Source organism: Equus asinus, chromosome 5 (genome assembly GCF_041296235.1).
Source record: "Equus asinus isolate D_3611 breed Donkey chromosome 5, EquAss-T2T_v2, whole genome shotgun sequence".
NCBI lineage: Eukaryota > Metazoa > Chordata > Mammalia > Perissodactyla > Equidae > Equus > Equus asinus.
Window position 1 is genome coordinate 87,002,593 of NC_091794.1, and position 24,439 is coordinate 87,027,031.

General features: G+C 34.4%; 1 protein-coding gene across 8 annotated transcripts in view; it reads right to left on the reverse strand.

Moving 5' to 3' along the window:
- Nucleotides 1-24,439, reverse strand: part of ZMYM4 (zinc finger MYM-type containing 4) — a 168,273-nt gene that overhangs the window by 20,103 nt on the left and 123,731 nt on the right. For all 8 annotated transcript variants that reach the window (XM_014840093.3, XM_070510346.1, XM_044770327.2 and 5 more), the window contains 19 exons: nt 24,262-24,436; nt 23,941-24,153; nt 21,250-21,400; nt 20,635-20,750; nt 19,931-20,206; nt 19,607-19,757; nt 18,619-18,791; nt 17,906-18,056; nt 17,230-17,370; nt 16,856-16,893; nt 15,814-15,958; nt 13,500-13,618; nt 12,410-12,581; nt 10,192-10,245; nt 9,632-9,811; nt 9,145-9,239; nt 4,502-4,673; nt 4,224-4,319; nt 2,043-2,194 (listed from right to left, as the gene is read on the reverse strand). In XM_014840093.3, the coding sequence (XP_014695579.1) occupies nt 2,043-2,194; nt 4,224-4,319; nt 4,502-4,673; nt 9,145-9,239; nt 9,632-9,811; nt 10,192-10,245; nt 12,410-12,581; nt 13,500-13,618; nt 15,814-15,958; nt 16,856-16,893; nt 17,230-17,370; nt 17,906-18,056; nt 18,619-18,791; nt 19,607-19,757; nt 19,931-20,206; nt 20,635-20,750; nt 21,250-21,400; nt 23,941-24,153; nt 24,262-24,436 (2,770 nt within the window). The remainder of the gene's footprint in view (nt 1-2,042; nt 2,195-4,223; nt 4,320-4,501; nt 4,674-9,144; nt 9,240-9,631; nt 9,812-10,191; nt 10,246-12,409; nt 12,582-13,499; nt 13,619-15,813; nt 15,959-16,855; nt 16,894-17,229; nt 17,371-17,905; nt 18,057-18,618; nt 18,792-19,606; nt 19,758-19,930; nt 20,207-20,634; nt 20,751-21,249; nt 21,401-23,940; nt 24,154-24,261; nt 24,437-24,439) is intronic.

The window sequence follows — 24,439 nt, forward strand, 5'->3', positions numbered from 1 at the left end:
TATGTTAATTTTAAAAATATCTTTTACAGTCTAGACATTAGTTCAAAATATAATGGAAACTTATTAAATAACAAAGGTGACATTTTGATTCTGTGGGAAAATTAATACTGCTTGAATTAACCAGCTACCCATCAGAAATGTTATTCATCAGAAATATACTTGTAGGGGCTGGCCCCGTGGCCGAGTGGTTAAGTTTGTGCGCTCCGCTGCAGGCGGCCCAGTGTTTCGTTGGTTCGAATCCTGGGCGCGGACACGGCACTGCTCATCAAACCACGTTGAGGCAGCGTCCCACATGCCACAACTAGAAGGACCCACAACGAAGAATATACAACTATGTACCAGGGGGCTTTTGGGAGGAAAAGGAAAAAAATAAAATCTTTAAAAAAAAAAAAAAGAAATATACTTGTAGCATGGACAAAAATGAACAAACGTTAAAAAGAGGAGTGATAAAGAGGATTCAAGAAATGGGCATTCACATACACACTGCTGGTAAAATTATAAAGTACTGTAACCATTTTGGAAAGTAATCTGAAAATATCCTAAAATTGGAAAAATGAATATATTCTTTAACCTAGAAATAAAAGCACCAGTTCATCAGGTATGCAAACAAAATATTCACTGAAGCAGTGTTTGTGAGGCTAAGGGGGGTGGTGGGAGGAGAAAAAATCCGAATATATAAAAGGAAAAGCTGAATAACTGGGATATTCATACTCTGCAATATTATGCAGCTTTCTTTTTAAAGGAAGGAGCTTGATTTATGTTCTCCTGGAGGGATACACAGATTGGAAAAAGCAAGCTGCAAAAAACGTGTATGGTATGGGCCCCATTTGCTAAAAACTAAACAAAACAAAAACTATTAACAAACATGTATACGAATGTATAAACGTGTAGCACCGGACAAGGTAAGGAAGGAGACTCACCATGGTGCACCACTGGCTCCCTCTGGGAGTGGGAATGGAGCAAGACAAATTTTTCTTCATATGCCTTCACTTACTGTTTTAACAGTTACACTGAGCACATGCAACACATTTGTAATTAAAGAACAAAACTTAAGAACAAAACAAATGCCTAAATAAAAGAACACCCCCCCATACAAATGGAGGAAAATCTGGCAAATAGAAAAAATTAAAAAATCAACAACATCCAGAGTTCTACCAACCCAAAACCATAACCGTTGTAAACATTTTTGGTGCATTTCATTTTATCATGTATTTATTTGGCTAGTTTTTAAACCACTGTATGTTAGCATACAGTGATACATATGGAATTCGTACTCTTATTTTGTTCATTTAATGCTGTAATATTAAGATTTTTACTGTTACTAGAAGTTACTTTGTAAACAACTTTTATTGGCTACATAATATACAACTTTATAAATATACTATAATTTACTTAACCATCACACTTTGGTGGACATTGAGGTTATTTCAAATTTTGTGCAATGATGTCTGAATTTCAGTATCAGCTTTGACAGGCTTGCAAAAAGTGAATTACTGGCAAAACAGTATGAACATTCAAAAGTATTCCTGAAACATATGCTCAAAATTGCTTTTTAGAAAGTAGGTACTAATTACTACCAGCTATGAAGGCAAACCCCTGTCTCACAAAACTCGTATCAACAAGTGTTAGAATTTTTTGATTGTTGCTAATGTGATAGACAAATAATAGTATACCTATTATTTTAATTTTCCTTAAAAAATTTACATGAGACCACATGATTTATATAAATACATACATATACATACACACAGAGTCATCTATGTCACTTCTTCAGTGAACTGCTGTTTATGCCTTTTTTGTCCATTTTACAATAAAATGTACCATGCTTGATTTCTGTTGTTCTAATAACAGTCTCAAATTAGCTTACAGAACGCTATATGATGAAGACTTTTAAATCAGGGTCAGTGGTTCACTAAGAAGAGAGTATCCTAGCAGCAATACCAAACAACCACTATACACTATAATTTTTCAGCTTAGTTCAGAAGTTCTATCAGAATTATTAAATGTGCAATAGATTTTGTAACAATTATTGAATTTGATACCTGCTGAATTCCAAGGCACAAGTATAAGATACTGTCTGGATCATATTTTTCACCATTTGGTCTCCGCACCTCTTGGATAAACTGGCATAAACCCAAACTCAACTCAGAAAAAGTGCAGGACAGAATATCTTCCTTCAGCTTGATAGAGCGGACTGTGGAATAGAAAACATCTAAAATATTAACTTGTAAGAAACACAGTAACATTAGTTGATTCACTGAATAAACAATGACTACTATTGTGCTCCACGTACTGTGGTATACACGGGTGAACACATGGATTAAAGACAGACCCTGATCTCAAGGGTTTTTAGTTAAAGAAATAAAGACAATATGGTGTGCATATGGTGTAACAAGTGCAATAATAGAGGTTTCATTTAAACAGGATTCTATGAAAGCAACTGAGGGACACCTAATAGACAGGGAAGGATTAGGTGGGATTCTGGACGATGTGACACTAATGCTAGACCTTGAAGGGTGAAGAAGAATTAAACAGGTGGATAAAGAATTCCAATCTGAGGATAGAAAATAAATTTCCCAAAGTATATTCCACAAAATACTAGGTATGCGAAAGCTGGAGAAAACTGCATTTCTAAGATCTGACAAATTTGGAAAAGAGCAGCATATTACATCTGCCTCTAAAGAACTCACAATCCTTTTTGGCGTGTTAAAGGCTCTGAGGATATCTGCAAAAAAGAATGCCATTTAACTTTAACTCAAATTTATTTGAATATAGAACACTTCAAATAACATATAACACGTTTATGCCCTTAGAAATGCTGGAATACAGTAAGTGCTCGGCCACAAAAGTGAAAAGGTTCAGGGGTGCACAGGAGAAAAGCAAGAAGGGCAGATGGGGGCATATGCTGGTAAGCCTCACATATCATATTAAGATTTTGAAGACAAGAAAGAGCTCAATTTTACACAGGAGAGTTATCCAATTTGATTTGTAGAGATCCTGCTACAACAGATTGGTCCACATTGTGGGATTTAGAACCGAAACATCCTTTCTAGTTATTGCTCTTCTGCATTCAGACAAGTTTGCACATTTCCAAAAATAGACTTGAGCTCCCGAGAAGGTTTCACAAAAGGTAAGTGGTGATTCACAAGGGCAAGGACCATGTTCGACCTTTTCACTCGAGTACCTACCACCATGCCTGGTACATGCCAGATATCCACTAAGTATTTTTCAGACGAATGAGTAGTAGAAATGAGTAGGCATCCCCCGTGGCTACTGCATTTCAGCCTGGTAGTCTAATAGAATATTACCTCTCCATTCCCACTACCCTTCTTTTTTCGTAAAAACAAAGAGTGCTGCGTGGCTCAAAAGTGGATGGTAAAGGGCCTAACAAACCTCCTAACAGGAGTATATTTATTATCACTCTGGAGCAGAGAGATTACACTTGATCTGTAAGAACTCATGAGTCAGTCAGAGACCAGAGCAGCAACTAACTGCTCCAATAAGGAGGGTTACATGTACCCCCAACCCAGCAGGGTAGACTGAGGTGAAGACAAGAGTGCATGCAATCACCCAGGTGTTAGAGAGAAGATACAGTTGGGAAGGGGCAAAAAAATCTAATTGCAAGGACATCTCATCCATTCCTGTCCCATCTCATTCCATGAAGATTAAGTATCTTACATAAAACACAGATAATAAAAAAGCAAAATATAAACTGAAAACAAAAGTTTACAATAGGACATCAAAACCAGGGAAAAATGAAAGCTAATGTGGGCTCTAAAATTACACATTGCTGCTCTATTTGAACTCTTTATTGGGTCCCAAATTTCTGGCACCCAGAGCAAAATCCACAAACATGGTCAGTCATACAGAGCTTGCTGTTAGGAAAAATTCCTGCAGAAAAAGCAAGGGTTTCCAGATATTTTTCTCAAAAAAAAACTGTCACACTTGGTTCCGTATGGGTTAATCTAGAGATACAGTGCTCAAGACAGATTTGAGCCACCTGCATAGTGTTAGAAAAAGAAGAAAAATTCCTTATATTTGCATCACAAATCCATGATCAGAAGATACAACCTTACCTTTATAACAAGCTCTTTAAAATCAGAAATATGATATTAATTTCTTTTTACCACAAGACTTCAAACTTTAAATATTACACTTACAAATTTAAAATTGACAAAGATATTACATGTAATTCAGACCATAAGCAGAGAATCGAGTTTTACCTCTACAGCCTGGCTCTGAGGATTCTTGAGAGACTGCATGGTCTTGAGCACTTCCTAAGGGGTCAGAACATGGGCTAGATGAGGCATGTTCAACTCCTGACAAGGAATAAAAATAAATGAGAAGTTTAAATAAAGATGGGAAAATATTTAAGTAAAGCCCAAAACAAAGTTTTATGGGATTTTTGACCTAGTATTTATCTCTTTTGAGAAGATTTATAACTTTATCAATATTCCCCCCACCTCCTAATGCAAGACACAAGTTCATGCTGTGTATTTACCGCCACATTTCAGATCCCCCTGCTCTTCCTTGGCATTTTTCCACTGAACCCAGTTCTTCCAGGCATTTACCCCATACATGTATTTGAGTGTCATCCCAGACACTGAGCACCCTTGAAAGGCTCCTTGAATAAGGCTCCTGGGCTCCACAGCTACTACAGACTTCTTCCGTCCCTGTAAGAATTCCAAAAATTTACAGAATGCAAAATTTAGTCTCGGATATTTAAGAATCATAGTTCTCAAAGACAGAAAGGGCATAAATTTACAGAATATAGAATTTAGTAGTATATCCTAAAGATTCAGAGTTCTTAGAACTAGAAAGAGCTTTACAGATTATCTAATCCAATCTATATGAGAAAAGAAAAAAGAGAAAGTTGAAATGTAGAAGATCATACTGTAATAATCACTAACATTTAAATACTTACTATGTTCCCGAGACTGGACCCACACAATGAGGTATGAATAACCGTTATTACCATTTAGGTCTATTTAATGGAATACACATGAATAGATCATATTCTGGGCTATGAAACAAACCTCAATAAATTCTCTTAACTACAACAGAATTAACTAGAAACCAACAATGGAAAGTTGGTAAGAAAATCTTCAAAAACTGGAAATTAAACAACACATTTATAAATACCCCAGGGGTCAAAGAACAAACTACGAATGAAGTTAGAAAATATTTTGAACTTAAGTGAAAATTATGAAAATTCTGTAACAGTGGTAAAGCAGTGCTTATAGGGACATTTATAGTATTAAAATGCTTCTATGAGAAATGAAAAAAGTCTAAAATCAATAATCTAAGCCTCTATCATTTTTTTTTTAAAGATTTTATTTTTCCTTTTTCTCCCCAAAGCCCCCTGGTACATAGCTTTGTATTTTTAGTTGTGGGTCCTTCTAGTTGTGGCATGTGGGATGCCGCCTCATCATGGCTTGATGAACGGTGCCATGTCCGCGCCCAGGATCCAAACTGGCGAAACCCTGGGCCACCAAAGCGGAGTGCTCAAACTTAACCACTCTGCCACAGGGCTGGCCCCTAAGCCTCTATCTTAAGAAACTAGAAAAAGAAGACCATATTAGAACCCAAAACAAGGAAAATGAAGGAAATAATAAAAATAAAAGCAAAAAATCAATTAAAAAAGAAAAATCAATAAAACTAAAAGCTGATTCTTTTAGAACATTAAAAAAATCAATAAATTTCTAGCTAGAATGATCAAAAACAAGAGAGAAGACACAAATTACCAATACCTGATCCTACAGACATTAAAAGGATAACAAGAGGATATTTGCACATCATTATGCCAATAAACTCGACAATTACATGAAATGGACATGTTTCTTGAAAGACACAAATTAATAAAGCTTGCCCTAGAAGAAACAGATAACCTAAATAGCCAGAGAATTGGAATTCATAGTTTAAAACCTTCCCACAAAAAAATTCCAGACTGAGATGGCTTCACTGTTGAATTCTACCCAACAGTCAAAGTAATTATATAAATTATATTTCAGAAAATAGGAGAAAACACTAACTCACTTTATGATATTAACATTGCCCTGATAGCAAAGCCAGATAAAGTCATTATAAGACAACTACAGACCAATATCCCTCTTAAACAGAGATACTTTAAACCTTAACAAAATATTAGCAAATTCAATCTAGCAATATATCGAAGAATAAATACATCATAAGAAAGTAGGGTTCATCTCATGAATGCAAGGCTGGTTTATCATTTAAAAAATTAACGTGTTTCACCATTTTAACAGACTCAAACAAGAAAAAACTAGATGATCATCTCAACAGATGCAAGAGACTACCTTACAAAGTTCAACACACAATCATGATAAAAACTCTCAGCAAATTAGAAACAGAAGAGAAATTCCTGCACCTGATAGAGGCCATCCACGAGAAACCTACAGGTAACTTCATACTTAATGTTGCAAGACTGAACACTTCCCTAAGACTGGGAACATGCAGGAAGGTATGCTCTCACCACTAAGATTCAATGTTGTACTGAAGACCCTAGCTAGTGCAATAAATCAAGAAAAAGAAAGAAAATGCATTAAGATGGGAAAGGAAAAAGTAAAACTGTCTTTATTCACAGATAATATGATTGTCTAGGTAGAAAATCTTAAGCATTTTAGTTGAGTGAAATCACAGTATATAAAGTCAACATACAAAAACCATCTCTATTTCTATATGCCACAGGAACACTAGAAAATGAAATTTAAAAATAGTACTATTCACAACAGGATCAAAAAAATTTTTAAATACTTATTAGATAAATACTTGTACAATGAAACATACAAAAAATTGTTGAGAGAAATTAAAGATGATCTAAATAAAGGAGAAAGATACCATCTTCACAGATGGGACGGCTCCTAATTGCTAAGATGTCAATTCTCTGCAAATTGATCTATAGATTCAGAACAGCCCCAATCATAATTCCAGTGAGCTTTGTTACAGAAATTGACAAGGTGATTCTAAAATTTACATGGAAATGCAAATGACGATTTTGAAAATGAAGAACAAAGTTGGAAGACTTACACTCCTGACTTCAAAACTCATTGTAAAGCTACAATAATCAAGATAGTTGGTACTGGTATAAAAACACAAACATAAATCAACATAACAGTATAGTTTCAGGATTGACTGACATATATATGGTCAGTTGACTTTTAACAGAAATGCCAACGTAATTCAAGGGGGAAAGGACAGTCTTTTCCAAGAGTGGTACTGGAACAACCGGATATCCATATACAAACCGGATATCCATATACTTGATGCTTGCCTCCACTCATACATAAAAATTATCTCAAAATGCACCACAGACAAATATAACAGCTAAAACTATAAAACTAGAAGAAAACATAAGAGAATATCTTAGTTACCATCAGTTAAGTAAAGATTTTTAGAGGGGATGCTAAAAAGTATAAAAGAGTAAAAATTAATAAAGTGGACTTCCTCAAAATTAAAATTCACCATTAAGAAAAAAAAAAGGAAGTAACAGAATAGGAGTAAAAGTTACATTTGACAAAAGAATTACCTCCATAGTAAAGAACACTTACAACTCAATAAGATGACAACGAATCCAATAAAAAACTATGCAATAGTTTTGAATAGACACTTTACGAAAGAAGATCCACGAACGGCAAATATGCATATGAAAAGATGCCCAACATCGGGGCCGGCCAGCAGTGTAGGAGTTAAGTTCATGTGCTCTGCTTCAACAGCCTGGGGTTCACCAGTTTTGTTCCTGGGTGCGGACCTAGGCACTGCTTATCATGTCATGCTGTGGCAGGCTTCCCACATAAAACAGAGGAAGATGAGCAGGGATGATAGCTCAGGGCCAGTCTTACTCAGTAAAAAAAGGAGGATTGGCAGTGGATGTTAGCTCAGTACTAATCTTCCTTTAAAAAAAAACCCAAAGAAAAACCATGCCCAATGTCATTAGTCATTAGGAAAATGCAAATTAAAACCATGATGAGATACCACCATACATTCAGTAGAATGGCTAAAATTAAAAATCAACAATACCAAGTGTTAGCAAAGTTATGGAGCAGATGGAACTCGCACATTGCTGGTAGGAATCAAAATGGTACTTCCACTTTGGAAAACAGTTTGGCATCTTTCTTACAAAATTAACAATATACATACTATAAGATCTAGCAACTCCTCCTGGATACTTTTCCTCAAATGAAAACATACATTCACACAGAGATTTATACTAGAATGTTCATAGCAGCTTTATTCAAAATAGCCCAAAACTGGAAACCCCAAATTTCCATCAATTGTTAAACAGTTAAACTGTGGTTTGTCCATACAACGGAATGCTACTGGGAAATATAAAGGAATGAATTACTGATAGATGAAATACCATGGATGAATCTCAAAAACATGGTAAGTGAAAAGAGCAGACACAGAAGACTACAAATCATGAGATTCCATTTATATGACGTTCTAGAAAAGGCAAAGCAGTATCATTTTGCAAATGATCAATCTGCAAAGCAGATCAGCGGTCATCGGAAGCTGGAGATGAAGACTAACTGCAAAAGATCACAAGGGAAATTTCCAAGACAGCGGAAGTGTTATGATTGTGGTGGTGGTTACACACTGAATGCATTTGTCAAAGCCCATCAAATTGCACACTTAAAATTTACGAATTTTTAAATGTAATTATAACTCAACAGAGCTAATTAAAAAATAAGGCTTTTATTCTTTTAATTTTTGGTATGGGAAAGCCCTGTCAACATGAAAAATGGTCCATGTGAACTTCACTATTATACTACACCATACAAAATAGTGAACCTCATTATAATACATAAAAAAAGCTAAATTTAGAGAACTTAAAAAAAAGACAGAAGTCTATAACAAGGATTATAAAAAGCTTTTTAAAGTAAACAAAACAAAAAAAACCCTCAACTACAGAAATAAAAATAAAAGTCCCTGCTAAGAGAAATGTAAAATAAAAGATACAGTTACTGACTTCAAGAAACAAAAATAAAAGCACAAAAATACAAGGTTGTAAAACAATGTATGGAATTCCTTGACCCTGGCTGTTACAGTGTTTTATAAACAGGAGGACTAATAAACACATATAGAATGAAGGAAAGAAAATACTAGAAAAATTAAGCTACTGCTTACTCTTCGTCTGGGTTGGGGGAAGCCGTCTCTGTGTCGTCGTCTTGTCCGGGAACGAGCCTGGATTCCCTGTCCTTTATTCAGTGGGTCGAAGGATTCTACAATAATCAGCAGAAGGCATAACATGAGGAAAATAACTCTCAGACTTAAAGACTTAGACTGTGGGAGGAAATATCAGGTAATCATCGCTATATTCATTATTTTGTGATAAAATAAGAATTTTACTTGTACACTTAAGAGAAACACAGGATACAGCACTTAAATAAACATTAACAATCAAGAAAACCATGGTTACTGTGGGAAAGGTAAAAAACAAAACAAATTAACCATTTATAAGAACAATATGGTACAAATTAACACCTTTAAAGGCAGGGACCATTTGAGACCTAGATTATTATCACACATTATAACTGCTTCACAATGTCATTTTAGAGTTGTACCAATGTTTTAAAATAAAAGATTTTCAGTGGACAGGTTACTCTGCACAAACCTGATGGGAAATCCGCTTCCAGATCTTGTTCAGTTTCCCCTTTGGAGAACTGCTTCAATTCTGAATCAGCCTCTTGCACTGCATTTGATTTTAGGGCATAATGATTCAACTCTTCCTCCCAGCTATGTGGAGTAGATACAGCCTCTGATTCAAGATCTCCACTGTATGTACTTCCTTGGTCTGAAATATATAGAAAACAAGCAAGCCCTCAAAATAAGATAGACTCTTGACATGTTCAGAAACCCTCCTGAACCTCTCAATACCAAAACTGAGATATGGTTGCTGAACAATTACCTAGGTACACTCAAGAATGAAGTGACTTGTTCACCACCTTCACAGAACTGGATTCATGTTCTTGGCACACACCTTAAAGTATCATCACACTTAATCCTCAAAACCAGTATCTGAGGTATTTTTCCTTATTCTCATCACAAATCAGCACACAATCACAGACATCTGATGCCCCCTACAAATAGCTAAAATTGCAAATACTTTATGAGTTTGTATTACTAACAGAGGACAGTACTTCTAAGAGCCAAAATATATTTACAATTACAAACCTTTCTCAAATATCTTGGTGTCTAGAAAGAGTTCCTGTTCAGAAGTTTGGGATCCTAAAGAAAAAGAAAAGCACATAATAAAACAACTCGTATGTACAGTCATGCATCACTTAATGACAGGGATCTGTTCTGAGAAATGTGTCGTTAGGTGATTTCACCATTGTGCAAACATCCTAGGGTGTACATGTACAAACCTAGATGGTATAGCCTACTACACAGGTAGGCTACACGGTGCAATCTTAAGGGACCACCTTTGCATATGTGGTCTATTACTGACTGAAACGTTGTTACGTGGTGCAGGACTGTGCACACAAAGCAAACTGCATCTCAAATGAAATGACTGCACTATATACATGAATCATTCTAAGGAACTCTAAGGACACAGCCTTCATATGCAGAAAGAATGATTCACTAATAAAATCAGACATTAGTGGTAAATGCAGTTAAAAAAAATTATGACTGATAACAGTGGTTACACTTCTGGATAGCAGGATAAAAGAAATCACGGCAAGACAGACATTTATTTTGGATTTTAAACTCTCGTGCTATCAGAAATAACTGTCTTTTTTACCATGGTATGTACATATACACATACTATATTTATTCACAGACTGATAAATCTGCTTTAAATTGCTTTTTTCCCTCTAAAATATATCCTTTACCATTGCATTAGAAAGCCAGTAGACTTATAAGTTACATGAGCAATGAGCACATGAAACTAAACAGCAGACAGTTCTATCAATTACAGACTACTTTAAAAGTAAGAAGCTTAAGGATTCAAAGTATTAAAAAAAAACCAAGTTTTTTAAAAAAGTAACTGGAAAATTGCTTCTTTTCCCTGCAATCAAAGATTAGCCAGATCCCTTCAGTTGGAATTAATTTGTCTCCCCTATATGTTTCTAAACCATTTGATTTTACTTACACTATAGTGATTAAATATCTGTCTTGAAGCTTAGTTTTGAAAGTTCTTCTGTCTGACTCAATTATAGGCTAAGGCAAAGTCACAATATTTGTACAGAGAAAGCACTTGATAAATGTTAACTATTAATGTGAATGAAGAAGCCAACTTAAAATGAGGTTTATTGTCAGGAATTGCTTAAACTTCCAAACTCAGCATCAGAAGCTAGAAAATCAAGCACAGGACCAATATTCTAAGATACTGAAATCTACATATAAATGAGTCAGAATTATGAGATTATACACTAAAGAGTAAAATGAGACTAAAAACATCAGGATAATAACTAATAAGCTTTTTACCCATCTCTCAGAATATGTATAATTTAAAAGCTTACTGGCAACACAACAGAAAAGTTCATAGTAGTTTTTTCAAATGCTACAGTGTGTGGAAAATCATCCAGCATTTATCGTGCAAAATCAAAACCCAGTGGCTAGCTTTACACAAACCATCACTGAAAAAAAGAAAAAATTGTCAAGAAAGAATTCTTTCTTGGCTTGTGAAAGAATTCTTTTTTGGCTTGTCAGTGATACACAGAAAGGCCTTTGTAAAAATTCACCTATGTATTTCAACTATCTCAAACATCTTCTCTCTCTCTTCTCATGGTTATGTCTGGTTAATATCATTTGCTTTGGAGTCAGACCTGCATTCACCTTCTGGTTCCATCACTTCCTGATTGCATAATCAGGGCAAATATGATATACTATCTTCCGAATGAATAATCTGAAGTAAACAGTACCCCTCACATGGGGTTGTTGTGAAGATTAAATAAGGTGATGCCATAGTGCATTTAGGACAATGCCTAGAGTATGGTAAGCACACAAATGTTAACTATTGTTATTATCATTACTCTCTACTCATAGAATGGGATTTATCTATCAGTCATTTTGAGCCAAATGTTTTCCATCTTAAGGTTCTATTTACATTCTACAAACATGCTGGTTATTATATAATAGGAATTCTTATCTGGGGACCATGGCTTTGAATATTGGGATAAAATCAGAAAATGATCATGAAACATGAATTTATAGGTTATTTTTCTGGAACCATTAAGAACTAAAAACTGTACTGAATATTGAGACTTATTTGCCTTGATAAAAAAGACAGAGCTTTCAGAGATATCAACAAGTTTAACGAATCCATAGACCTGGTATTTAAACACAAATAAAAGAAATACCTTGACTGCCCAATAGTTAAAATGACTTGAGTTACCTGAAAATCTGTGGGTGCGTTTTTCTTTCTTTACTTTAAAATTATACCAACCTCCCTGGGACAGAGTCCTCTCCTTCTCTTCGTCTTCTGCCATCATTTCTGCCATCTCAAGGAGATCAGCTTCGAATGGATGGGAGGGCAGCTTTTCCTTAATGTCTTCAATACTCTCGGTGACTTTATCTTTGTTATCCATTGAGGATGGAATAAGCATAGGGACAGGCATCTGGAAGACCAAGGACAGACTGAAGAGTTTCTTAGGCAACAGGTTTGTCATCAAATCCATTATTTGTGAGATGATTTAAGTACTAAAATAAAAATTCAAGCTATTTCTATTGCTGATGACTAAAACAGTCTTGCTAGTTTGCTTTTATAAGACTACAGCCATTTAAATAAAAATACAATAAAAGCTTTTCTGGACATTCAGCAAATTTTGTCTCTGACTTCTCTAAAAGAATAATTATCTAACACATTTTTGTTTTGTTTTTGATTATATTTCTTGCTTAACATTTTCACACAACTGTTTCCCTTAAGAATTCAGTACCAAGGAAAAATATGCTTCCAATAAAAAATGAACACATTTTTCTTTAATAAAAAGTAAGAATCATGTAAATCATAATATTCATCTTTTCATCTGTGCCAGAATCTAGGATTATAACATACACATAGTTTCTGATCTTTTTCTATTTGAGTGGTTGCATAGTGTACAAAACATAAAAAAGCTACACCAGGGTCAGCCCCAGTGGCCTAGTGGTTAAGTTTGGTGCTCCGTGGCCTGTGTTTGGTTCATGGGTGCAGACCTACACCACTCATCTGTTAGTGGCCATGCTGTGGTGGTGGCTCACACACACACAAAAAAAACAAAAAGGAAAAAAAGAGGAAGACTGGCAATGGATGTTAGCTCAGGGCAAATCTTCCTGAGGGGGAAAAAACCCAACTACATCATAGCTTTCTCTGAGAAGGCAGGGTACAAATAATGCCAGTCCTTTGTATGTGCCATATTAAGTAATACAGTAATATGGTAATAGCCAACCAGAGTCAGGTATATTTTACCAACAAGTGGAAAGTATTTTTATGGAGCTGTAAAACTTTAATTGAGGAAAATGTATACTAAATTAGTCTTAATCTCTAAATGATTACTCACTGGAACTGGAACTCCAAATGGGACTGGCGTATACTGAGTATAAAGATGAAGAGGTATGGGCACAAACACTGGTACGGGAACCGGCACCACAATGATCTGGGGCTGACTTGGAGTGTCTTCTAATGAAAAGAAAGTCACAAAAAAACAGAGGGTTAAAAACACTTTAACAAAAAATTTTTAAAAAGCATATACAGATTCGCAGTTCAAAAGAAGCGTAATCGATGACACAAGGAGTTCACAGAAAGGAGAAATAACTGAAGTAGCAAAGAAAGGCTTGAGTTTAGCACTAACAAAAAGTGGGCAACACAGTAATTGTCAATGATAAGATAAAACGAATGAAGGAGAGAATCTGGACAGATGAATGGAAAGGACTGAACAGTGACCTTAGAAGAGGGGTATGGAAAACTGTTAACATTAGTATGTAAGGTATGTTCAAGAGGAGACTGAGTAGGTAGAAGGGCCATTTTTGTGAGGCTATGATGCACATTTTTAAATCACTTATTGCAGATTGTGGGGAGCTACTACAGACCTATTAGCACTGAGTAATGTGATGAAAATGGCATTAAAAAAGATTAATTTGGCTGTCCTCTTAGCATGGAACAAAAAGTATACAAAGTGTAAAAGTAAGAGGCAATTACAATATGTAGAGCTAAGATGATGAGGGCCTGAACTAGGGTGGTTATGATACCTACAAAAAAGAATAAATATATACACCAGACATTCTAAGATATTAAAAAGATGAATCAAAACTTGGAAACTAATTTAAATATGAGTAGGGAAAAAGTGAGAAGGATGGAAGATTCACTCAATTATTTAACAAGTACCTATAGAATCCTTTCTACATGTCGGAAAAATATGCTAGATAATTATAAAATCACTAATGAAGGAGAAAGGTAATGCTGGTGACAAGAAGGGAAAAGCTGACAATTTGACTAGGGTTAAAGGTAGGAAATAATATGGGATTTTACCATGGTGTTGTGGACATAAAAAAAAGTTACCTGATTAGAGATGTCTGATAACCAAGCTACATAATACTAAAGAAATCACTATTTATATAATTAAAACATAGGACTAAGTCATCTATGGCACTGTTATTCAATGTGGCCCATGGACCAGTAGCATTTATATTACCTGAGAGCTTGTAAGAAATATAAAGCTGCAGGCTCCACTAAATCAGAATCTACTTAATAAAATTCCCAAGTAATTCATATGCATGTTAATATTTGAGAAACATTGACCTAGCGGATAAGCTTCCAGATCTAGGAATCTAGGATTCCTTTCTAGTTTAAAAATTGTGAGACTTTTGGATGGCAGCATGAGGAGCTCCACAGACCCATTCCCTAGTGAAATAAGCAAAGCTGGTGAAAACTGTTAAAAACCTACCATTTAAACTCTTTGGAAACTGTCCTAAGGGCATACAGCAAATGTAGAAACATTTATTCAAGAAAATCTACTAAAAGACAGTAAGGACACTGTGAGTCTATGACATTTGATCCACCACCTGCTCCACAGCCCCTGCTCAGCCAGTTCAATTTGACAGAAGCTCCCCTCTGGGTGGGTGTGGCCAGGAGGAAGAGGCTCCTCTTCCTTCAGCTCCCAATCAAGGGTTACCATATCTCACACCAGCAGGACGAGGCCACCATCATTTCTCATCCCCTCCAACTCCAAGGTGAAGAGGTTAATTCTCTAGTGAGTGTAGCTGACAGGTTGGGGGCTCCCTTCCTCCACCCAGCTGCCACTCACAGGATAGAGGCCCTACTGCAGGAACTGCAGGCCGAGAATACTGGGGTCCCAGTCATCCTCACCCCTGATCACCTGTAGAGGAGAGATTCCACGCCAGGAGAGACAAGCTGAGAAGATCAGAGGCTAGCACGGTTGTCAGCATTAAAAGAAATAGCTCAGAGATTTTGCCTGGGGGAGAGGCAGTTCAAAAGAAAAGAAAGCCATGAGGCTCTCTCCAAAGGAACTGACTATTTGAAATAGTCTAGAAGATAACAGTTTCTCTTAATTAAAGCCCTGTCTATATTAATTCCAAAGTCTATGCTTACTCCATAATATTACACTGCCATTAATAAAGAAATTAAATGAAGTGCTCACAGTATGGTATTATCAATTAACTACCTTCTCTTTGCTTAACTCATTAAATCTCAGATGGTGAAAATACCTAACTCCCAGGGATGTTGTGAGACCTAGACTGGGCAATGTATATAAGCAACCAAACACATCACCTAGGAAATAGTAGACAATTAACGTAAGCAGATCCCATATTCCATTTCCCTAAAAAAACTGAATGAAGAAAGCACAAGGAACATACCTGTCTGGCATTCTTTGTTTTGAGTGTGTGGTTTGCAAGAGGTGGCTTTAGTCTGCGTGATGGGTTTGCACAATAAAGCTTTATTCTTCAAAAGTCTTGGAGGCTGGGAAGGCGGAAGTTTTAGAGCATCTGTTTGTGTACTTGCCTAGTAAAGAAAAACAAAGAGGTTTTTAAAGCTTATCATTAATTACAAGAAGTATTATAATTTCACAAGAAATACTATATTGGAATTACATGCAAGACATAGAACATATTCAACTACATATGTAAGAAATACAATTTTCCTGACATGTCAATAGCAATAAAGGACTACTGTGATAACTATATATTGACTCTGAATCTATCTAATTACCAGTTCTGTTTACCAAGAAAAATGCTATCTCTATTGTAAGACACTGTTGGTCAATAAGAATGTTGGCTGAGTTTAAAATGAGAACCGTAACTTCTCTGAGTTAGGTCTTAGAAGACTTAGTTTCAAGAAACTAGAAATAACTGAATCACTTAGGATCATTTAAGTAATTTGAAAAAACATGATGTGAAAGTTATTCTAGAGACCAGAAAACACTTTAGAAATGCCACTGTTCTAGTTATTAGTTTCTCATTATTTATTTTCTTCTTCTTTTAAGGGACAAAAGCAAAAAATACTGAGTAAAAACAAAAAGGAACGCTTATTCACAGCATAATCTGCATTGGGTGGGAAATAAACTACATTTTATAAATATGTTATTTATATGTTACAATCTGACTACATTACAATATGCCCCAAAAACCTTTTATACCTGAATTCTGTACAATTTTTAAAAACCAACAACAACCTTCAGTAACTACATAGAGAGAGCAAGCACTCAGAAAAATGAAAGTACCTATAAGACTTACCTAAAAAAACAGAAAACCCTGTTCCTGAACAAAGATTAAATGAGCTCATGAAATTTATTTTATACAATAAAGAATAAAGGAGGGCAAATTAGCTTAGACATATTCATACTGCATAAAAATGGAAAATAAATACAGTGGCAATACCAATAAAAATAATAAAACTTACATCCCCAATGATTTTCGCTGTTACTGTTGGAACTGCACCTGATACAAATTAAAATATATATTTAGGATCTTACACAATTATTTAAACATTAGCATTAAAAGCTGATTATTGGACAATAAACACAAAGTCTTATAATAAAAACATGTATTATCTTAATTTAATTCAGAGGAAGACTAGCATCTAAAGTATAACATGAGAAAAAGAGATCTGGAATTTATGAAAACACAGGTTAATGCCCCAGCAGCCCACAGTGAGCCACCACTCTGAATATGAACGTGTCAAACATGTAAAAATGATCACTGATGAAAAAAAGACAGAGAACCACTGTATTTAACCTCAAATGGCTAGATAAATGCTTTCAAATCAAGCCATACCTTGTAAGACACTGTTAGAATTCACTGTGGGCTGAGCAGCAGGAGCACTTGCTAATGATACTACATTAGCTATAACTGGAGTAGAATCTTTTCTTAGAGATGGGGGCCCTGCTGAAGCAGCTGGCACCATGGAAATACTTGCTGATTAAAATAAAAATAAGAAAACCTCATGTGATTTATATGTACATATATAGAAAACATCTCAGGGAGGTTAAACAACACTTTCAGGTCAGAGTAAATTCTCTTGGAGCAGAGTCACTTCAATATTAACTAGGTTTTTTCCTATTTTTTAATTAGTGAAACTTAAAAGTATTTTATGTACTTTCTCTTGCGTAACCATGCACGTGGTATACTTAAAAATCCTTCTGATTTAGATTCTATGTCCTTTGTTATAGTTTCAAATCCTTTTTTAAGGAAGTCAATTACAAAACATTAACTGCTATTATTTCCCATAAAGTTCTTACAGAGTTTACTTGATTCAATATGCCCAGAGAAAACTGAACTCATGTTTACAGGGCCTTAATCTAGAGTGTTAAACAAAAAGAGACTTAAATGTTAATGTCATTTGAATAGAACAATACTTATGGTTCATGAAATTGACAACTGTTTAAAGTTCCCAGTCTGCAGAACAGTAGCTAGTACCTGGCACTGATCAAAGACTCAAGTTTAATTTTACCTGCATTGTTTTGTGAAGGTGGGTCACACATACTTTGCTGATTACAGAACATCAAGATACAAAGCAGGTTACAGAAATGTTTCATTTCTCCTCGCCATTTCAAGGACTCACTGAGTTTACCCTGTCGCTTACAACCATCACATTTGGCCATCTGAAAAAGAAACAGAAGACAGTAAAGGAGTAAGAAACAAATTATCTGTGGTCTGACAGAATAAAAGCAGGACACACATAACAAGTAAGGAAATTAACTTAGAATTTAGATAACAAAAAATGAAGGCTAACACTCCTAAAATGGTAAATGCTTATTTATCTATCAATAATTTTATACAAATATCACAAAAAAGTCACATTATAGAGACACCAATAAATAGTAATTAAAAAACATAGTGAAATGAAAATAAGATCTATCTCCCTCAAAGACTTCAGAAGACAAATTCATTTTAGTTAAATAAATGCATAAAATTAAAATTTTAAATATTTTAATGTCTTAAAGCTGATATGTCTTCTATAAGGAAATCAAAAACAAAAGGAATACAACTTCAGAGATATTAAAATTTTCTTAAGTCATGTATTAATACCAGAGGAGAACATAATACATTTAATATTTGAAAGTTTAAAATCATTAAATTGCCCTTTATACTACATGAAAGAATTAAAGAAGGGAATAGTGTACACCCTAACTTGAAAAACCCAGGATTGTGAATTATATTTACCTGATAGAACAGAACTGTATACTTTGACATGCATTCTTCACAACAGAACTCTTCCACCTTCCCCCCCAAATTATTCTGTACCAATTTGGGAGACGTCTGTAAACAATAACTGCACATTTTACAATGATTTCCCCAGCGTTTTGCCAAGTCATGTTTATAAAGCAATTTGCAACCTAAAAACATCAGGAAAGATAAGATTAACATCAGGGAAAAATATGAACTATCTACATCTTTAAATGCCCTATAACAAAGTTTTCACACTTGGGTCCTCACCAATTAGTAGATCAAGAGATCAATTTAGAGGATCAACACTACCATTTTCTTCTTTTAAACAAAATAATACAGGATAGAAAATATTACAGTGCATTACATTTAGTAAAAGTCAGTTTTGTTTCATGAAACTTTTGTTTTATTCTAATATGTGATAATCTACTGGGTCACAATGTAAAACGTATTTCTTCTTTTGTATTGTGGTCAAAACTTTCAAAAGCCACTAGTTTAGGAGACTAATCTTGTACAGTTTAAGAATAAAACAAAACATTCTAAATATATAACATAGTTATATAAATAAAGAAGACAAGCTACCTTATATTAATTTGCATATTCAGATCATTTATATTCAGAACTGTAATGGCTGTATAAGACAATAATGAAAGTATAATCTTAGGATGCTACCAAAATTTAAAAATTCTCTTTAGAAATAAGTGCAAGAAGTAAAAGATCCCTATCAAACTGATAACATTAAATGTTTTTCACATCATCACCATCTTCTGAAATACACTTTGAGGATCTTCTCCTTCATTTTAACATCTATATAATATGAAGGATTAGATCAGCAAAGAGTGAACCAAGTGTAAATGAAACGAAAAGGCTTTGGTGTTATACACAAAGGATAAAATAGATAAACTTACATAGTAACAGCTTAAATCATCAACTACTTTTAAAACAACTAACATGCTCAGTAGGTAAGATAATCTTCTGTCTTTACCTTCACTACAGAACGACTTGTCAGCACCTGAGAATCGCACAGTCTCCTTTACAATTTTCTCAATTTTACAATATTCACACATTGCCATTACATTATTTATTTTCTTATATTCATCAGAACAATTCTTGCCACAGAACTGAAACATTTTACCCTGCAAAGAAATGATCATTGAGTACTAATTAAACATTTGGTTTATCTTACGGAAATCCTTATCCTTCTTACTTCCAAAACAAATAGTGGAATTTTGAGAGATGAAAAGCCAGAAATAATATTACAGATAGACCAGTTTATACTCAAACTCGGTATCATGATCCTATACTTTACCTTATAGTCAAGAAGTTCTGGTTTTGTGGCAAAAAGACGGTTACAGTGCTGACACTTGAGTTTTACAACACTTCGTGCAAAGCCAACGTGCTGGGATTGGGCAGCAAGTCGCTGGAGCCCAGCTGCAGCAGAGCTACTGATGGAGGTGGGAGAAACAGCAGAGGAGGTACCTCCTCCTGCTGACACCGTTGAACCTGTGGGGATGCTTACAATTACTTGGCCCTGAGATAAGGGCACTACTGAAGAATTCATTCCTGCTGGTTTGTTGAACAAATTCTGAAAACAAACAAAAAGATCAATCTAATTATTTGTTCAAAGTAAGGACTGAGCACCTAAGTATGCCAAACACTTAAGACACATTTGTGAACAGGCAAAACTGCTGCCTTTGAGCAGCTTATAATTCAATGGGGGAAGTGTTATTTATATCCAAAAAAATAAAATAATTTAACTAATAATCTTCTTTAAAAATAACATCCTCCCAATAGATAATCTAGGTAATAACATAGGTAATAGTAGCACCATTTAATTTTACAGAAGGTAGTTAAGTGATATGCCTCCAAATACAGGAGGAGTTAAAGAATCCAAGTTTAATAGAACTGAGACAGAAATTTAACAATCTAGGCAGTAGCAAACACCTAATAAGTTTACATTACTATAGTAGGCAACTCACTGACTGGAGAAGAGGAAGATTCCTGAAGCCATACCTGGAAAGCTACCACACAACTGTAGCTGCAGAAGTTGCGTATACTTCCATCTGACATGGCTAGGTGATACTGAGGGATTGCTGAGGTTTTACAACTGTTACACTGAACTTGTACACCTTAGCAAATCAAAATAAAAACTAATGAGTAATATATACAAATGTGCATAAATATGAGAAAGTAAATAAGTATTATGCAATATATGAAAATTCAAGGGCCAGGTCAAGTTCCAGGAACTGAAACTAAACTCAATCACGTCACATATAGGCAAAAACTATCTTAACATTAACAATATTTCTTTTAATTTAAAGTAGTCACAGTCTAGCGTGAAACTACAAAATAAATAAACCTTGAAATAAGTCAGGTGTGGATAAAGAAAACATATTAAAGAAGCCATAAGGAAATCTTTTGGTAACAGGGAAATGCACAAATAGGAAGCAAGTAAATAAACATAAAATAAGCAAAGTAATAGGTGATATTTTACAAAACGGATCTGAAATGTTTTAAATTTGCCTTAAAAATCAACTAAATCTGAACAAAAATCTGTACTATAAAAACAAAGCAATAACCATAATTTTTTTCAACTTATATTTATGTAGTTTATGAAACCAGTATTACCTGCAGAAGTAACCATTTTAACTCTGTAAGCAGATAAGCAATTAACAGAACAGAAAAGCTCTGTCTTTCCCAAGCTATTGGTATTTTCAATCATTTCTGCTGAGGATCTCAATGATTTGCAAAGCGCACATGGTGTAATTTTGGCTGATTTCTATTAAGAAAATAAAATAACATTCATTTTTACCAAATTACAAGTAAAAGCATAATTCTTTGAAATGTTTATACTTAACACTGAAATATTTGAAATATTTGAAATTTGTGACTTTCAAACTTTTATGATTACAATCCTCAGTAAGAAATAAATTTTACAAAGTGACCCAGTACACACATAATTCTGAGGTTTTGTGTTTGTGTATTATACATGTATGTGTATAAAACTGAAAAAAGTTTCATAATACATATTATGAACATGTGATGCACTTTGATATTTTCAATTCTATTCTATTTCATTAAAAAATGATGCTGGTCACAACCTAGCAATTAATTTTGGGATTTATTAATTGGTTGTAACTATAGTTTCAAAATACTATTTCAAAAAATTCCACAACAGGGAATTCATGCTTTTACAGTATCCTAAAAACTGGAAGAAGCTCCCCACAAAAGGGGCTATATATAACAATAAAATGTGAACTCAAGGAAATTAATAAACTTATTAGAAAATCCCTTGTCAAATACTCTACAATAACAAAGCACACTGTAAGCAATAAAGTGGGAGCAAGCTCTGAATACCATAGGCATCCATATCTAAACAACCAAAGAGTCTGTTATCTTAAGTTCACACTCAATCAGGAATTCAGCAGCAAATAATGCTAAATACTATTAACATGTCATAGATTCAGGATAATTTATAAAGTATATCCAGCACCCATTAAGAGATTTTAAGATCTCTATTCCCTCTTCAAGGATAAATTGTTAGACTTGGTACTAAAACAGGTACATGCTAAAGTGAACACATTCCTGCATTTTGGAATGTCTTCTATATCTCCAAACCTATTTCTCCTTTCCTCATCCATCAAGACTGCAAACACAAACTTAATTTATAAGAATTAGGTCAAGAGTTATCTCTGTCAAGTTTTTGCTGACAGTCTCATCTTGCCCTATCATGTAGAACTGTGCCCCACTGTACCCCTTAATACTTCTATTACAGTATTTCTACTCAGTTATATGTCTATCTCCCCTAGGACACAGGTAGCCACTAGAAATAAGAATCATACATCTAATGTTTGTTGAATGAATTATACATGAGGAAGAAAAGAAAGTAGCAAAAATGACCATCTTCGATGGGCCAGGTTCTATACGAGGCGATTTCTCACTCTTCTTCATATAATCCTAAAAACAGCCCAGTAACATAGGCAGTATAATACCCATTTACAGATAAGAAAATGGACTCAGGGAGTTTGCTTTCCCCAATGTAAAATTCTATTTCAATAGAAAGTCTAGGAATCAAACCAATATCTGCTTTATTTCTAAACCCAAATTCTTTCTCTATATCATAATACATATTAATACGTGAGAAATTTCATAGGTATTGGCCAAATTATAAATACATCTAAAATTAAGATATCTCAACCTATTTCTCCCTTTTGTGGAATATGAACCATCTTTCAATGGACTCAACCCAAGTAACTTTTAGTACTTGATATAATGTCAGAAAAATAGTCTTTTGGATAAGGACAAAGCACATGAAAATACTGGGGTTTTTTTTCCTTATCAGAGCAAAAACATGGTGTTTCTAAAGGAAGGAATAAATAGTAAAGCGAAGCCCTTTTAACAGGTTTGCATATTAACAAGAAATAAATGGAAACACTGTATAATGTTTAAAATCCCAAACTCATTGCAGAGTTTTAAGAACAATGTTTTTAAAATTTCCCAATTAACATTATTAAATTCACCAATTTTGCTAGACTGTATAAAAATTCACTACCCTAACATAAAGAATGATCAGCAAATGCACTAAACAGGACGGCATTGTAAAATTAAAAACGTAAGAAGTTCTTAATATTCCTTTGGGTTTATCAACTTTAAAATCTAATTTTTGATTAAAATTACTAACAAAATTATAAACCTAGTACAAAAGTATAGAAGATATTTGTCACACAGAATTCAACTAATTCATCCTCTATAAATCTCACCAATTCACAAAATAACATATAACCCACATTTATTTTTTCTTATTTCATGAAGAAAAGAAAAAAACCTGTTAAGCAATTAGTGGTAAGATTTTTATTTTCTGAATTGCCATTTCAACCATATGGATCTGATTTCAAGAATACATACGCAACTTGGACCTTACCTTATCAAATAAAAAAGTATATATAGGCAAACCAAAATATATTTCAAAGATTAGAAGGCTATACACCAAAAGGATGGGATTGGGTATCTCTGGGAGATGCATTATTTCTCTTCTTTGTGCTTTTCTATATTTTCAAAAACATGACTCATATTTGAAATAAAAAAGCCATACCCTAAAAACACATATTGCAAATGCATGAATAAAAATATACATTACTTACAAACCTCTCTAAGAGTTTTTTAATACGCATTTGACAAATACTATTTATATGTAAAAAATATTAAGCTAATAATAAGATCTTAATATTTTTGTGACAACATTTTCATAAATAATTTCTACCAAAAGTTTAGATCCTCCTGAAATGAACAAAGATATCAGGATTAAATATGGTCATGTACCTGCTTATATGCTGTGACACACGTTGAACTACAAAACTTCTTAGACTGTCCCTCTATCTGAAGCATGTGGCATTGTCCAGAGCCACTATAACAGTAACCCCCACAATTCTCACAACAGTTCATGGTGAGGTTGTTAGCAGAGCGAAACTTAGAGAAGCAGGCATCACTGCAAAGTTTATGTACCACATTCTGGTAATTAACTTCATGCCGAATCTAGAATTAAAAAATAACAACATACAAAACAAGCAGAGATTATCAAAAGCTGTTCTTTAAGTACAAACATTAGACCCCTCCTCCCAATACAGCAAAAAGATAACTTACAACAGCATTCTTCTGACACATGCTGCATTTGGTTGAAATGCTATTCGTATTTATGGTAACAACAGGTTTTCTTTTCAGTTCATACGTCGACAAACATGACTGACTGCAAAAATCTTTACTTGTGGTGGTATTTTCAAACTGGGCACTGATCACATCCTTTGGATTTAAAATGTCTCTA